The 14,552-nt window shown below is 60.4% G+C and overlaps 1 protein-coding gene across 1 annotated transcript in view; it reads left to right on the top strand.

Moving 5' to 3' along the window:
* Positions 1-14,552, top strand: part of POLR1A (RNA polymerase I subunit A) — a 66,396-nt gene that overhangs the window by 41,888 nt on the left and 9,956 nt on the right. Inside the window, exons 15-26 of the mRNA XM_058279042.2 lie at positions 492-641; positions 1,670-1,853; positions 4,588-4,670; positions 4,775-4,933; positions 6,507-6,605; positions 7,499-7,651; positions 8,156-8,238; positions 9,818-9,983; positions 10,701-10,922; positions 11,560-11,774; positions 13,663-13,830; positions 14,355-14,490. Coding sequence (XP_058135025.1) covers positions 492-641; positions 1,670-1,853; positions 4,588-4,670; positions 4,775-4,933; positions 6,507-6,605; positions 7,499-7,651; positions 8,156-8,238; positions 9,818-9,983; positions 10,701-10,922; positions 11,560-11,774; positions 13,663-13,830; positions 14,355-14,490 — 1,818 coding nt within the window. The remainder of the gene's footprint in view (positions 1-491; positions 642-1,669; positions 1,854-4,587; positions 4,671-4,774; positions 4,934-6,506; positions 6,606-7,498; positions 7,652-8,155; positions 8,239-9,817; positions 9,984-10,700; positions 10,923-11,559; positions 11,775-13,662; positions 13,831-14,354; positions 14,491-14,552) is intronic.

The following is a 14,552-nucleotide window of genomic DNA, read 5'->3' as shown; positions in this document are numbered from 1 at the left end:
CCTCACAGGCTTCCCATGCTGCGGCACTCAGCCGGCAGCTCCTGCTGCACCCGTGGTCCCCTCCTGCCCTTGCTCTCTGGCCTCCCTGCCCCCACCCCCACCTTGGGAGATGACAGGGAGCACCATCTGCTTCCTTTCAAAGTTGACACCCACTCTGGGTGCACGGTGTGAACAGGCAGCCCCATCATGCCTGTTCTCCCGGGCCCCCCGTCTGGCCTGTCGTGAACCCAGGGTAGGCCCAGGAGCTTTTCACTTGGGAATGTTCCTGGGGAATAAAACGCTGGCGCAGGCCTTGCTGTTTATTTTTGTTTCTGCTCCTGAGCTCCCTCCTGAGTCCTGAGGTCAGCTTGTCCCATGGCTCTGCACGGTCTCCTCCTCTCACTTGGCCCCACATCCTCCGAACTGGACTTGTCTGCCTTCGCAGGAGGTCAGAATGGGGACCCTGTCGGCCTTTCTTCCCGCCCTCAGCTTGGCCCCGTTTCTCTCGTCAGGTTGTGTCTACACTGCTGGTGAACATAATCCCAGAGGACCACATCCCCCTGAACCTGTCAGGACAGGCGAAGATCAGCGGGAAGGCCTGGGTGAAGGGATGCCCTCGGCCCGCTGCAGGCTCCAGCCCCGACTGCATGTGCGAGTCCCAGGTGCGGCTGCGGGTTGTGGGGGGGGGCTCCCAGTGCCAGCTTCAGACACGCAGGTTTAAAAGCCTCAGAAGAGGAAGCGCCGTGCGGTTAACGCCGGCCTTTGGTTTGGGAAAGGGTCGGGTTGGTCTCGAGCACTGACCCTTGGCATAAAAACCATAGCTCGTGAGAGAAGACTTCTCTGAGTAAAGGCCTCTGGATTCGAATCTGCCACGACCCGAGTGACTCGCAGTCATCACGGCCGTGTGCTCCACGCCTCTCCGTGCCACGCCTCAGGGACCAGGGCTCAGGGCGGGCCCGGGGCATTGAGCGAGCGCTCTCCGAGGCCTCCGCATTCCCCTTGGGCGACTGGGCTCGGCCCACAGGCTCTGGTTCTCGGGCTCATGGCTGCTTCCTGACAGGCTCTTACCAGCAGTCCAGCAGGCCTAACGCTTCTTCCCCTGGAGAGACCATATGCCTAAGGAGTCCTAAGTTAGGAGGAGGAGAAACCCTTTCCTTTTAACCAGCTTCTAATGCTGTAGCCCAATTTTGTGAAAGTACCAATTCAGGCCCCTGAGGGCTCTAGAAAGGTTTTCTGTTTGTTTAGGAGGGACCTCGTTTGCAGGAAGCAGGCGTTCAGCCAGCTGGGCTGCAGCCACTCCCCGATGATGTCGCTCTTCCTCTCAGTCTGGGGAGTCCTTTGGCCAAGGGCACAGTTAGGAACTCTAGATGTTCTGACTAATTACAAGGTCTTTGTTGAGGGCACTGGAGTCTAGAGTCAATACTGGGCTGATGAGGGAAGGGAGAACAGAGGAGCCCTCGGAAGAGACAGGAGCGGGAGGGCAGTCCCTGAAAAACAGTTTAAAAACCATAGTTATGTGTGTTCTTACGTCCCTTGTTTAAAAAAAAATAATAGTGGTTTCATTCATAGTCTCTTCCTTCCCATCTAAGATCTGGGGCAGGGTCAGCGGAGGTTCACGAGATGGGTGGGGGCAGGCAGGGGGCTCGGCAGGAGCGTCCCTCCCCTGCAGCTGGTGGCCGTTTCCTTGCAGGTGGTCGTTAGGCAGGGAGAGCTGCTCTGCGGCGTGCTGGACAAGGCGCACTACGGGAGCTCCACCTACGGCCTGGTGCACTGCTGCTACGAGATCTACGGTGGCGGGACCAGCGGCCGCGTCCTCACCTGCCTGGCCCGCCTCTTCACCGCCTACCTGCAGCTCTACAGAGGCTTCACCCTGGGTGAGCGCCCGGCTGCAGCCCCGGGGCTCCCGGGCACCACCTGCCCCCTCCCTTGCCAGGTCCAGCTGGCCGCCCCCAGCTGTGCTTGCTGCCTCAGCGTCACAGCCAGGCCCCTCCAAGGTCGTGCTCGCTGGTCAGCAGCTCGGTTCTGCTGCCCCCCTCCCTCTCACTGCTCCACCCTCTTCTATCCGCAGCAGTATTTCTTCACCTTTGGCAGTGCAGCAGCACCCTCCCATCCCCAGTTCCATTCCCTCTCTCGTCCCCGCCCCTACTGTTTTCGGTCCCTGAGAGTATGACGCCAGTTGCACATACTCTCCTGCCAGTGCCCTTCCAGAATACCCCATGTCTGCCCCATCCCAAAGGGTCCTCCCCCTCGACAGAGCTGCCCGTGCCCTCCCACAGCGGCAGACACCTGTGTGCTTTTGCACGTGCTGGGTCGGCACAGCCCTGCCAGGTGGGCCTCAGTTACCAGGAGCGCTGCTTTAGAAAACAGCCTGCTGCTCCCCGCGTCCTGGGCGGGCCTGACAGCAGAAGTTCTGGCAAGCTCAGTAAGGACACCATGGGTGTCGGCATGTGCTCGGGAGAGCGAATGGGCTTTTTGCAGGCTTCCCCTGGGGACTGACACGTATCCCAGTGTGCATAGGAATTGTCTACTAGGCGATCCTTTAAATACTGGGACTAAGATCCTGTGTGCTCCCTGGGACTTGCTCACAGGCTGTCCCTGGGAACTCAACGAGAGGCTGAGGGCGTGCACAGGTGGCGCTCATTCTTTGGCTTTCAAAGGTGCCCGCGTTTATGTTCTATTCTATTTTTCCATTGTATAGTTAATATATATGAAGTGTAGAAAAGCTGAAGTAAATCTAGACATGAAAAAGTTTTTAACCCAGCATCCAACTGCCAGGGACAACCACTAGCGCCAACCAATGTGCGTCTTTCTGGACTTTTCCAGTGCTGATAGACACACTTGGGAAAATGTGGTCTTATGCTACATGCTGTTGTGGCATACGCTTTCCTCCCCAGTTCTAGATACACTGTTAAGTGTCTTTGGGGGCTACGCCCTTGTGTCTGGTGACTACAGATGTTCCAGTTGTGCTGTTGCACCACAGTTTGTTTAGCCGGTTCTTTAATTAAGCTTTGAGGCTGTTTCGGGCTTCCAGAGTTAGTGCTGGACAAGTACCCTAGAGCACCTGGCGTGTGTCTCAGTGTCCCAGCTGTTATAACAAGTACACAGCAGATGACTTAACAACAGAAAGGTATTGGCTCTTAGCTTTGAGGCTAGCAGTCCATAATCGCAGCATCAGCAAGACAAAGCTTTCTCCCCGTCCCTGAGTCTGTGGCTCTCCATCGTATGCCGCTGCCCTTTCTTTTCTCTTCTGGGTTCCTTGGCGTCTTGCCCCTCCACATGGCTTTCTCTTCCTCCCCGTAGGCTCTAGAAATAGGATTAAGGCCCACTTCCATTGTTTGGGCCACACCTCACTAAAGCAGAGTCTTCAAAAGGGCCTGTGTACCAAACCTTCGTCCACAGGAGTGGGTTAGGTGTTCTTTCCTGGGGTGCGTAGTTCAGTCTCTCCCAGCATGCCTGTGAATTATTTTACCAGGACTTGATTACAAATTCCTGGTCTCTTGGGGCTGAAGCTCACCTTCCACAGATGGAGGCTTCTGTGTCCAGAATCCCTCGCCTCAAGTCGGGAACTAGACCAGAGTCTCTCAGTCACCCAAGAAAGAGGTGTCGTGACAGAGAATAGGCTGCCCCAAAGTCTGTCATCTCCACAGGGTGCTCGAGAGTAAGAAAGAGCATTCTGCCAGCTAAGTGACATTCAGAGAGCTTAGCCCAGGGGGAGCAGAAGCCGCCCCAACCGCAGCCCTCTTGGGGCCACATTCAGGAAGGAAGCTGTGTTTGTGGCAGCGACACCAGCCACCTGAGCACAGGCTCCAGAAGCTGGGGGCCGGGCACCGGTGGGGGAGCGGGCCTGTGCAGGAAGGCGGGCTGCGGTGTCCCCTCTTCCAGAACGTGTTGAAGGGCTCACCTCCGTGGGTTCTTTCCCCTTCTACCCTGCTAGAAGCCTTCTCGCTTCCAGACCTTGCCTGGGGCATTGCAGGCGTTTTTGCCCCAGGTTTTGAATAGTGTGCCACTGTTTCCCTCTCCTCAGACCTTGCCTGAGGGATTCTTAGTCCAGGTACTCAGGTACAGGCGAAAAACGTTGAAGTGGAAGGATTAAACGTTGAAGTGGAAGGACGTACTGCCCAGGTGGAAGAGTTCCTCGGCCCTTTGGAGCAGGCGGCCAGCTCTTGTCCCGTGGGCCGTGCCGGGGAGCCTGCGGGGTGGCCCTGTCACAAAGCTGGGTGGGGGGTGCGGCTCTGGACCCTGAGACGTGGTTCCTGGGAACGCTCACTGCGCTGCGCCCCCCCCGCCTTTCTCTCGTAAACCAGCTTTTCATCAAAACCCCATGCCTCTGGGACAGAGGTGGTCTAGTTGCTGGGTCGGAGCACCAGTTTAAGCTCAGACTTGGGTTTACTTTCGACCTCCGTGACCTCAGGCAGGCAGCTCAGCTCTAGGCTTTCGTCTCGTTGTTTGTGAGATGGGGATTGGAGTCGGCAGTCTGCTCCTCGTGTCGGTGCCCCGCTACCATTCAGGTGCATCTCGGCATGCGGCGCTGTGCTCTGCGCCCCCGACCCCCCCAAGTTGGCACCATGGTGAGAAGCCCCACCTGACCCCATCTGTTTCACTTTGCAGACGTGGAAGACATTCTAGTGAAGCCCAAGGCTGATGCCAAGAGACAAAGGGTCATTGAAGAGTCCGCCCACTGCGGGCCCCGGGTAAGGTAGCTGGGGGGGCGGAGCCTGCAGGGGAGCGGACGGAACCCACCCCTCCTCGCCGGGCTGCAGCCTCCAGCGGGTCCCTTCTCCTTCGCCCCCTGCAGGCTGTCAGGGCCGCCCTGAACCTGGCCGACGCTGCGCCACTCGATGAAGTCCAAGGCAAGTGGCAGGATGCGCATCTGGGCAAAGACCAGAGGGACTTTAACATGATCGATCTCAAGTTCAAGGAGGAAGTGAACCATTACAGCAACGAGATTAACAAGGTTAGCCCAGAGCGCACGCGCTCATTACCATTTTGAATGCTGGCTTTTAAAAGAATCGCGTTTGGGTCTCACTGGGGAGCCTTGGGAGCCACTTGGCCATTTAACAGCTGGCAGGCTGGATGGACGGTGGAGTTCCCTGTTTTGAGGGAAAAAGCCAAGAGCTTCGCTCCCCCACCACATTGGGGTCTTGAAAGGCCTTCATTTGTGCCAAGACAGGATGCTCCAGCTGGTTTCCTTCTACTTCAGGGTAACTGCACTGAAAGGGGTGGAAGTCTTTCCCCTGGGCCCGAGCAGGATGAAAGACTGGTGCCGCTCGTAGAGGTGGTGCCTCGGCGTGCAGGCCGGCCTGCCAGCTTCAGAGCCGGGCTCTCCTCGCACTTGCTGCGTGACCTTGGGAGGTCGCTCAGCGGCTCTGTGCCTCGGTTTCCTCACCTGTGAGCCCTCCTCACAGGGCCCTTGAGGGGATTGAGGAGCTAGCGTGCATAATGTAGTTGGCGCGGAGTGAGTGTGGGGGCGTCCTCCACACCTGTCGGCGCTCCCACCAGCCAACTCCTGCAGCAGTGTAGAGGGCCGAGGGAGATGCTCGAGCGAGCCGAGACCACAGCCTGGCTCTCTCCATCCCTGGCTAGCGGCTGGAGAAGCAGGCCTGGCCCCTGCCCTGCGTCCTGGGCCTCCAGGCCAACCTCAGGAGGGGAGGAGGCAGGGCCTGCTCAGCAAAGGTCAGTTTGTCCGTGGCATCCTCTGGCCTGGCTTTCAGCCTCCCTGGCCCCCGTGGGTGCAGGTTCATTCTGGAGAGCCTCCCAGCACCTCCACAGAACCAGGAGGCTCAGCTCTAGCTGGGAACTCTGCGGGCAAGGAGTTGTCCTCAGGAGCCTCGGAAGTGTTGCTCGTGCCCCCAGTTCCCCTCCCTGTCCCCTCCCCTCCAGCCAGCCCTGGCTCTGCCTCCCTCTGTGTAGGGCTGGTCCGGGACCCCGGGCAAAGGCGAAAATAGACCTGGGGCTGCTCTGGCCCCCCAAGGCAAAGCTTCCCACTGGGCTCAGGCGGCTGTGGGTAAATGAAAGCACGACATCCCGTGGGTGACGATGGCGGAGGTGGGCGTCTGAGGCCCCACTCTGTTGGGCGTCATCTTGAATTTTACTTACTTTTAATGGTTTGTTTTTCTTTTTGAGTACCAAAGATTGAACTCATACATGGGAAGCATGTGCTCAACCACTGAGTTACAGCCACTCCCTTAACTTTTATTTTTAACCAAATCTTTTTTAGAATCACAAACTAAATATGCTGGCCCACCTTGCTTTTCCTTTTCCGTCTCCCTTTTTGCTACCATCTGGCCCCTGAACCAGAACCTCAGGGTCCTGGCAGAGAACATCGAGGGAGAGCATGCACATGGGCCCTCCGGTTTTCTTTCTGATGGTCCCAGTGAAAGGGCTGGTCCAGAATGAGGTTCTCCCTGACTTAGGATGGGATTTGGAGCTTCTCTGTGGATAAACACTCTGCGTTTGTTGCTTCTGCATCATGGATTTGCCTTCTGAACCTGGGAAGCCGCTGACCGACGTGTTTCTTTAATCCACAGGCATGTATGCCTTTTGGCCTGCACAGACAGTTCCCAGAGAACAACTTGCAGATGATGGTGCAGTCTGGAGCCAAAGGCTCAACTGTGAACACAATGCAGGTGGGTGCCAAGGTGGCCTTCCAGAGGGCCAGGGGCCCCCGGGAGGCGGTTTCCAAGTTTGTTGGCTTCTGATCTTAATAAGATCTGTGTTCTGTATAAAACATCAAAGGTACTGAAAGATATCAAGATATATATAAGCCTACTGGATCTAACCACTGTTAACATTTCAACGTCATGCACAGATGTAGATATATAATGGAATTACATACAGTATTGTAATACTTAGCATTTGTATGATTTTAGTTAGATCCTGTAGCTTCACACACTTGCTTTTATTCATTTAATACTGCATTTTAAGCTTTGTTCTGGAAGTTTCTGTAACTTCTTTGATTGGAGGCCCATTGTTACCTCAGATTAGCACGGTGCTCTGCCAGTACTTTATTTTAATCTTGGTGCCTTGAGCAACGTGGTGAGGGCCAGCCCTTAGCTGGGTGCGTCCAGGGCAGTAGCAGTGGGCTGGTAAAGGCCGACAGCCCTCAGGGAGCCGCTCGACTGCCGTGAGACCCAGGCACACTGCTCTCTTGTCCACAAGAGTAGCGCTAGGCCTGAGGCTCACAGTATATTACTTTTTGCACGGGCCTCAGTTTCCCCTGCGAGTCCTCAGCTCCCTTCTAGGAATAGTGTGTGGTGATCCCGAGACCTGGCTACTCCTACGAACACCACCCATTTTCATCTGATCCCAAGTGTGAGAGTCCAGGCGAGTGCACAGAAGGAAGGTGCAGTTATTTCCTTGAAAAGCAAGCTCCCCTGGTAGGTTTAAAAAGCTGGGTGGGCCCTCCAGAATCTGGTTGCAGACAGCTTTTCAGGCGTACAGGCTCCCCGTCCATGCCAGGACACAGCAGTGTTCAGCACACATGGTCCTAACTGCCTCTGGGTGTTCTGCCCACCCCCAGATCTCGTGCCTGCTGGGCCAGATCGAGCTGGAAGGCCGGAGGCCCCCTCTGATGGCGTCAGGCAAGTCCCTGCCCTGCTTCGAGCCGTATGAGCTTACCCCCAGGGCTGGCGGCTTTGTCACTGGCAGATTCCTCACCGGCATCAAGCCTCCCGTACGTTTCAGGTTTTCCTTCTGGCTTTTCTCATTTCTCTGTTTCGAGGGAGGTGACCTCTGACCCTGGCAACAGCTTTGAGCAGGAAGGATGGCGTGATACATGCCAAGCCGTTTGCCCCTTGCCCCTAGACGCCAGGGACCGTGAGGGCGGGATCGCGCTGCGTTCACTGTTGCGCACGTAGTGGTGGTTGACAGACAAGTGCAGAGAGAATTAAGGCCGTTCCCAGCTTTTAAACATCAGCACCTTTGTGGTCAGAACGTTCACAGGCTCCATAGTGTGAGCGGGACCGTTGGCGTCACAGCCACAGACTGCCCACGGGCTCCTCCATGTCCCCTGTGGGCTCCTCTGTCACTCCCCTCGCCTCTCCAGTGGCAGGAGGTGGTGGCAAGGTCAGCCGGGGGAGGGGGCAGCCCACTCTGGTCAGGAAGTGGAGGTATGGGCCCCTGAGGGAAGCACCCCTCCTCACGGCCTCTGGGACCTGCTCTCCTGCTTCTCCCCCAGGAGTTCTTCTTCCACTGCATGGCGGGGCGAGAAGGCCTGGTCGACACCGCGGTGAAAACCAGCCGCTCCGGCTACCTCCAGAGGTGAGGAGAACCTGCTCCGCCACCAGGCCGGTCCCCGCTCGTCCTGCAGGTTTCCTTGGGTGGGATGGGTGGCCTGAGACTGAGAAAGCGGCAGGCGTTCTTCCTGCCGGGATCAGGAGGGCATGAGGGTCCCCAGGGCATGCCGTCTCCAGCCGGGGGTCTGGATGTGGGAGAAGGTCCCTGGGCAGGGGAGAGAGTTCAGGCGGTCGGGGGGTGCCGGCTGACCAGGCCCTGGTCCGGCTCGTGAGCCTGCAGCTGGTGTCGCTGTCCCTCCCGTGTCCCAGTGACGTCACCAGCTCCTCTCCAGGAGGAAAGGAAACAAGCAGCTACAATAAGTGGTCTCTTTCGGCAGGTCGAGGGACCGAAGCTTAAAACTGAGCAAGCCCAGAACCCCCTAGAGCAGGGGTCACAGACCGCCGGGCTCCCTCCCTGGGCGGTGCTGCTGGGGCACCTGTGCCTTGAGCCCGTTCCTGGTAGCGGCTCTGGGCCCAGAGGCCCAGCCCCACTGGATGGAGGAGACGCTGAGGGCACGTCGCCGTGGCACTCAGGCCCGGGCTCAGGCTGTGTCCTCCACGGGCCCCAGGAACTACGGAGCCGGGCCTCAGGCACCCTCCTCCTCTCGGAAGGCTCGTCTGTTACAGCACAGCCCTTTTCCAGCCCCCCGTCGCCCCCGAGGGCTGCGGCCCACAGGGTGGGGGCAGGGAAGGACAGGCTTGCACAGGCGGCTGTGGATGGCGGGCGGGCCGGAGCGCACCAGGAGGGGCCTCCCTCGGGGGTCCTCCTCCTCATCAGAGGAGCCACACCACCTCAGCCCCAAGAACCTGTGGTTAGCGCAGGAACAGCTGGGAAACAGATCGAAGTGGCGTCTGGGGGTAGGCGACTCAAGCGGGCGTCCTTGGGCCACGGAGATGCAGCGCGGGGGGGGAGGTGGGTGCTGGGCCCAAGGGTGCCAGAAGCTGGCAGGGTGTCCCCCCAGCAGGCCAGGGAGTGAGAGTGAGCGCAGACAGGTGCCCACGGCTGCAGGAGGCAGGGGGGCATCAGGCACCAGTGAGACCTGCGGAGGGCGGGAAAGTGGGGGTGTGAGCGCCCTGGAGGCGAAGGCCTGAGGCGCCAGGAGCGCAGTGGTGGCTGCCTGAGCACGGCCTTGGCTCTCAGGGCTGGGGAAACAGGCCTCTTCTAAGGCAGCAGGAGGAGATACGGGCAGAGGGGCGCAGACCCAGGCAGCAGAGCAGGGTAGGCAGCAGGGGGACTGAGGGGAGAGGCGCTGGGTGAGGACCGCGTCATGTGTGCTTCCTGACGGCCTGGCCAAGGCTGGAAAGCTCGGGGTGGGGAGGCAGACCCCCGCTTGGATCTCGGCTGAGGGCGGAGGCCCCCGGCCCCTGGAGGGTGCCACAGTGCGGGGGCGGGGGCGGCAGTGTCCCTGCAGCTCAGCCGCACAGCCGGGCTTCCTCCTCCCAGGGTGGCACTGTCGCTCGGCCCCCGCCCCTGCGGCCAGCCTGTCCCACAGGCCCCTGGCCCTCCCGGAGGCCGCCCTGGAGCTGGCGCACCCGGCGGGCTCTGAGCCACGGTCTCCTTCTAGGTGCATCATCAAGCACCTGGAGGGCCTGGTCGTGCAGTACGACCTGACGGTCCGCGACAGCGACGGCAGCGTGGTGCAGTTCCTGTACGGGGAGGATGGCTTGGACGTCCCCAAGACACAGTTCCTGCAGCCCAAGCAGTTCCCCTTCCTGGCCAGCAACTACGAGGTAGCGCGTCAGGACCTGAGCGGCACAGCGGCCGGGAGGCCGGGCGGAAGAGTCCAGGAAGCGCCCATCAGCCTTCCCGTCGTCCTCGGGGGTCTTGGGCTCTCTCCCCTCAGAGCCTGGTGAGGTGGAGGAGGACATCACACCTCCAGAACAGCCGCTGCCGGGGCCTGCCCTGGAGCGCAGCCCCTGCAGACATGCCCCTTCATCATGGCAGCCCCGGGAGGTGGGGGGCTCCTGCCCGTCATCACGCGTGAGCCACTGATGCGCGGCAGAGCTGGCCTCACAGGCTCGTGGCTTTTGTGCCACGCCAGCTGCGTGCCCGTGCAGGCCGAAGCCAATACCCCGTCCAAGCTCACGGGCTGGCCGGCGGCAGATTCGAGGGCCACGCTCCCAGCTGGCTCCACGTCTCAAACCTGTCACCCTTCCCTTTTCCTTTGCTTTTTCCCGGGAGCTCCCCTTGTTCCTGGAGGGGCTGAGTGGCTGGTCTTTCCCCATAAGCCCTCAGCCCTTGCCTTGGATGCCACCAGCTCCAAGTCTGGCTTGAAGAAGGGCTAGGGTTCCGACACGTGGCGGGTGCTAGGGTCCCGACACGCAGTGGGTGCTCGGCCCCTGAGAGGCATCCTGCGGGCTGCACGCAGGCCATCGTGGTCCTGGGAGGCCACGTGACAGCCCTGCATCACACCCTCACACCTTGTCACGGACGTTTCGTGTGTTCAGGTGATAATGAGAGCGAAGCATCTCCATGAAGTTCTCTCCAGAGCAGATCCCCAGAAAGCTCTCCGCCACTCCAGAGCCGTCAAGAAGTGGCAGCGCAGGCATGCCAACACCCTGCTGAGGAGAGGCGCCTTCCTCAGCTACTCACAGAAGATCCAGGCTGCCGTGAAGGCCCTGAACCTCGAGGGGGACAGTGAGGGGGGCCGCAGCCCCGCGACGCGCCAGGTGAAACGGGCGGGCTGGAGGCGCCAGCCAGGCGCGGAGCAGGGGTGGGGAGCGAGTTCTAGCACCGCCAGCTTCGCACACCAGCAGGAAGCAGAGGGCTCTGGGACAGGACCTTGTGAAAGAAACTGTCCTGAGGCGGGCAGGGTTTGGGGAAGCAGAGCGGTGGGAGGCTCGGGGGAGCACAGTTTCTACAAGTGGAGGTGGGCGGCTTGGGCAGGAGCCTTGGGGGCAGGAGGGCCCTGGCTTGCTGTGCGCCCCCCTCACCAGCTGCTGCTTCCCGTTAGCCCCCACAGCCAGGGCAGGGTACCCAGGGCATGCGAGGGAGCAGGGGGGTGGGCCCGGCAGCTGCCTGGCTCGTGCTGGCCTCGGACAGCCCCGAGCATGTTTCCCGTCCTCGCGTGGTCATTACCAGCGCCCCGTCTCCCCAGCAGCATCCTGTTGGGACAGTAGATCCCGGGCGCCCTCCCTGTGCCTGCCCCGCGGTGTGCCCCGGGGAAGGAGGTGCCAAGGGCCCTTCGGAGCGGCTCTGGGTCGGGTCTCTGCTGCACCCTTGCCCCCGCCTCACCTGAAACACCGCCTCTGGTCCTCCTCGGCTCTCCTGGGTCCCCCGCTGAGCCAAGACCCATCCTACCTCCAGATGCTGAAGCTGTGGTATGAGCTGGATGAGCGGAGCCGCAGGAAACACCAGAAGCGGGCTGCCCGTTGTCCTGACCCCAATCTGTCCGTCTGGCGTCCAGACATCCACTTTGGGTCGGTGTCAGAGACGTTCGAGGAGAAGGTGGATGCCTTCGCCGGCGAGTGGGCCTCTCAGGCAGAGAAGAGTTACCAGCAACCAGAGCTTTCTCTCGACAGGTAAGGCCTGGCCTTGTCGCTCGACCGCAGTGGGCAAGACCCTTCGCTCCCCACTCCTCCATCGGAGACTGCAGCCCACAGGCACTTGGCAAGCGCTGGGGGCTGGGGCTGGGGACACGCGAGAGCCGGTGGGAGGCGTGGGCGCCCCGCTGGCACCAGCCTGCGGAGATGGCCTCTGCCTCGGGGCTCCCTGGGAGTCAGGGTCACCAACTCTGGGGGCCAGGGCTGGGCCCCAATACCCTCAGTCTTTCCTGGGGGCTGCATCTGAGGGCAATGACACTTTGAGCTCTGGGTCCTCGTGGAGGAAGTGTCGTGCTTGGACTTGGTGTGGAACAGCTAGACCAAGGCTCCAGATTGCAGGGAAAGGGGATAGGGGTCCCTTGTGGTCTAGGCCAGTGCGAGCCAGGCACAGATTAGCCCCTAGGCCTGTGGCTAGCAGTGTGCCCAAGGCAGGACGGCGCGGGAATCGGACTTGGAGCCGTTCCCAGGGACCCCTCGCTGGGGCCTCCGGGCTTGACCGGCAGAGCTGATGGTCCTCCAGGCCCCCCGCCTGATCCCGCCTGCGTCCTGCACCCCTCAGGCCCAGGAAGGGGCTGGCGAGGTCAGCACAGGGTCTGGGCGTGTCACTGACAGCAGAGAAGTAGGAGAGGGGGCAGAGGCTTTCAGAGGTTTCCGGGTAAAACACATCGTGCCAGCGAGTGCCCGGCGGCCAGTGGGGCTGTCCCTGAGAGCTAGACCCTGCTCTCTCGCTCACTGTTCACCTTCATTTGCCCTTGAAGGAGAAAGGCGTTTCTTGTTGGGAATACTTGTGTGCCTTTCAGCCTCATTGGTTTGAAAAAACCGGGAGAGAAGACAAATTGGTTAGCAGGAAACTTGACTTTCATAATACTTGCATAGGGGAGTAGGCGTGGCTCAAACAGTTGAGTGCCCACTTCCCACATGGGGGGGCCCAGGTTCCGTCCCCGGTGCCTCCTAAAAGCAAAGAAGCAAACAAATGAATAAACAACCCAGGGGCGCCAATGTGGCTCAGTAGTTGAGCACCGGCTTCCCACATGGGAGGTCCTGGGTTCAGTCCCCGGCTCCAGCACTTCAAAAAAAACACTTGCATAACCCCAAAAGGAATCCTACCACATTGTTGGCCCTTAGCATTGATAGTAGCAAGATCTTTACCTTTACTATTAAAATGTTGCAATGTTAATGGTAACTATAGTGTTTATGTTATATTAGTTGTATGTATTTTTCGTATCACCGTATTCTTACTTTCTAGAAAAGACCCATTTCTGTATTTGTCCTCTTAATCACAACCCTCCTCCACCGAAATCCCTGTTGGACAGTCCCTAGGCTGTCCTCTTGCCGCCTTTCAATTGGCGTTAGCCTCCCTAGACCGCCCCTTTCAGCCACAGTCGCCTTCATTCACCCGCAGCGTCGGTCGTGCTCCTTATAGCACTTCCCATCGCCTCTGTCCATGTCCACTCACACCCACCTACCTGCGCAGCCTCGGATGCTCCGCGGCTCCCCGAATGCCCTTCTCCCCGCCCCGTCCCCACTCCTGCTCCGCGAGCCCCTCCCCAGCTTGTGCAGCGGTAGGTGCAGACCCTCTCAAGACAAAGGAGAACGCCCTACTGAGCCCAGAAAATGGTTCCTGCCCGGGGGACTGGCCATTCCTGGTCCCCAGCGAACTCGTGACTGTCTCAGGGCGCAGGTGGACAGCCCAAGCCTGCACGTCTGGAGCTTTCCGCCCCGGCCAGAATCATGCTGCATGATTTAGGGCGTCCCGGGGTCACTGGCACGAGGGTAAAGACGACCACCGAGTGCCCGGGGAGGAAGAAAACAGCCCGGAAAGGGGCACAGCCTTGGGGGTGCCCCAACCCCGTCTCCCTGCCCGCAGGCTGAGGACGCTGCTGCGGTTGAAGTGGCAGCGCTCGCTGTGCGACCCGGGCGAGGCCGTGGGGCTGCTGGCCGCACAGAGCATCGGGGAGCCGTCCACGCAGATGACGCTCAACACTTTCCACTTTGCTGGCAGGGGCGAGATGAACGTCACGCTGGGCATCCCCAGGTCGGGTGCGGGCGCAGGCGGGGCGCTCGGGTGGGCAGCGGGCTGCACTTCCTTGGTCCGCTGGTCTCTGGCCCATGCTTCGGCCCTTTGAGGAGGGGGCTCAGGATGGGACACCGCTAACAAGCCCCTGGCCCCGGGTCCCCACGCATGCAGCTGGGCGGCCGCCGGCAAGGGGATGGAGCAGGGCTCAGACCGCCTGCCTCCAGCCCGGCCCTGGTACTGCCCGGCAGGTGGGCTCTGGGCGCGTTCCCCCAAGGAGCACAGGAGCCGGCCCTCAGTCCAGTCCTGCACCCAGCCGTGCTCACTCCTGCGCTAAGCTGCCTTTAAGCACCTGCTGTATGCCAAGCACAGGCCATGGGAACGAGGAGCCCATGTGCCGGCGGGAGGGTCCCACGTCTTCCCAGGCAGAGCTGGGGTTCTGTCACCCAGCACGTTTCCCTGGGAGACCCCCAAAGAAAGCAGGCGTCTCCAGGAGCTGCTCCACCTGGGCCCCGCCGTGCCAAGGCCATGTGTGTCTCGCGCAGGCTGAGGGAGATCCTCATGGTGGCCAGCGCCAACATCAAGACGCCAACCATGCGCGTCCCCGTGCTCAGCACCAGGAAGGCGCAGAGGAGGGTGCAGGGCCTGAGGAAGCAGCTCACCAGAGCCAGCTTGGCCGAGGTAAGCGGGGCCCTCGCCGCAGGCCGGCCCTTTCCCGGGGCCTCGCACGCCCCCCGGACACT

This window comes from Dasypus novemcinctus, chromosome 17 (genome assembly GCF_030445035.2).
Source record: "Dasypus novemcinctus isolate mDasNov1 chromosome 17, mDasNov1.1.hap2, whole genome shotgun sequence".
Classification (NCBI taxonomy): Eukaryota; Metazoa; Chordata; class Mammalia; order Cingulata; family Dasypodidae; genus Dasypus; species Dasypus novemcinctus.
Note: the sequence above shows the minus strand (reverse complement) of the source record. Positions and strands in the feature narration are given on the sequence as shown.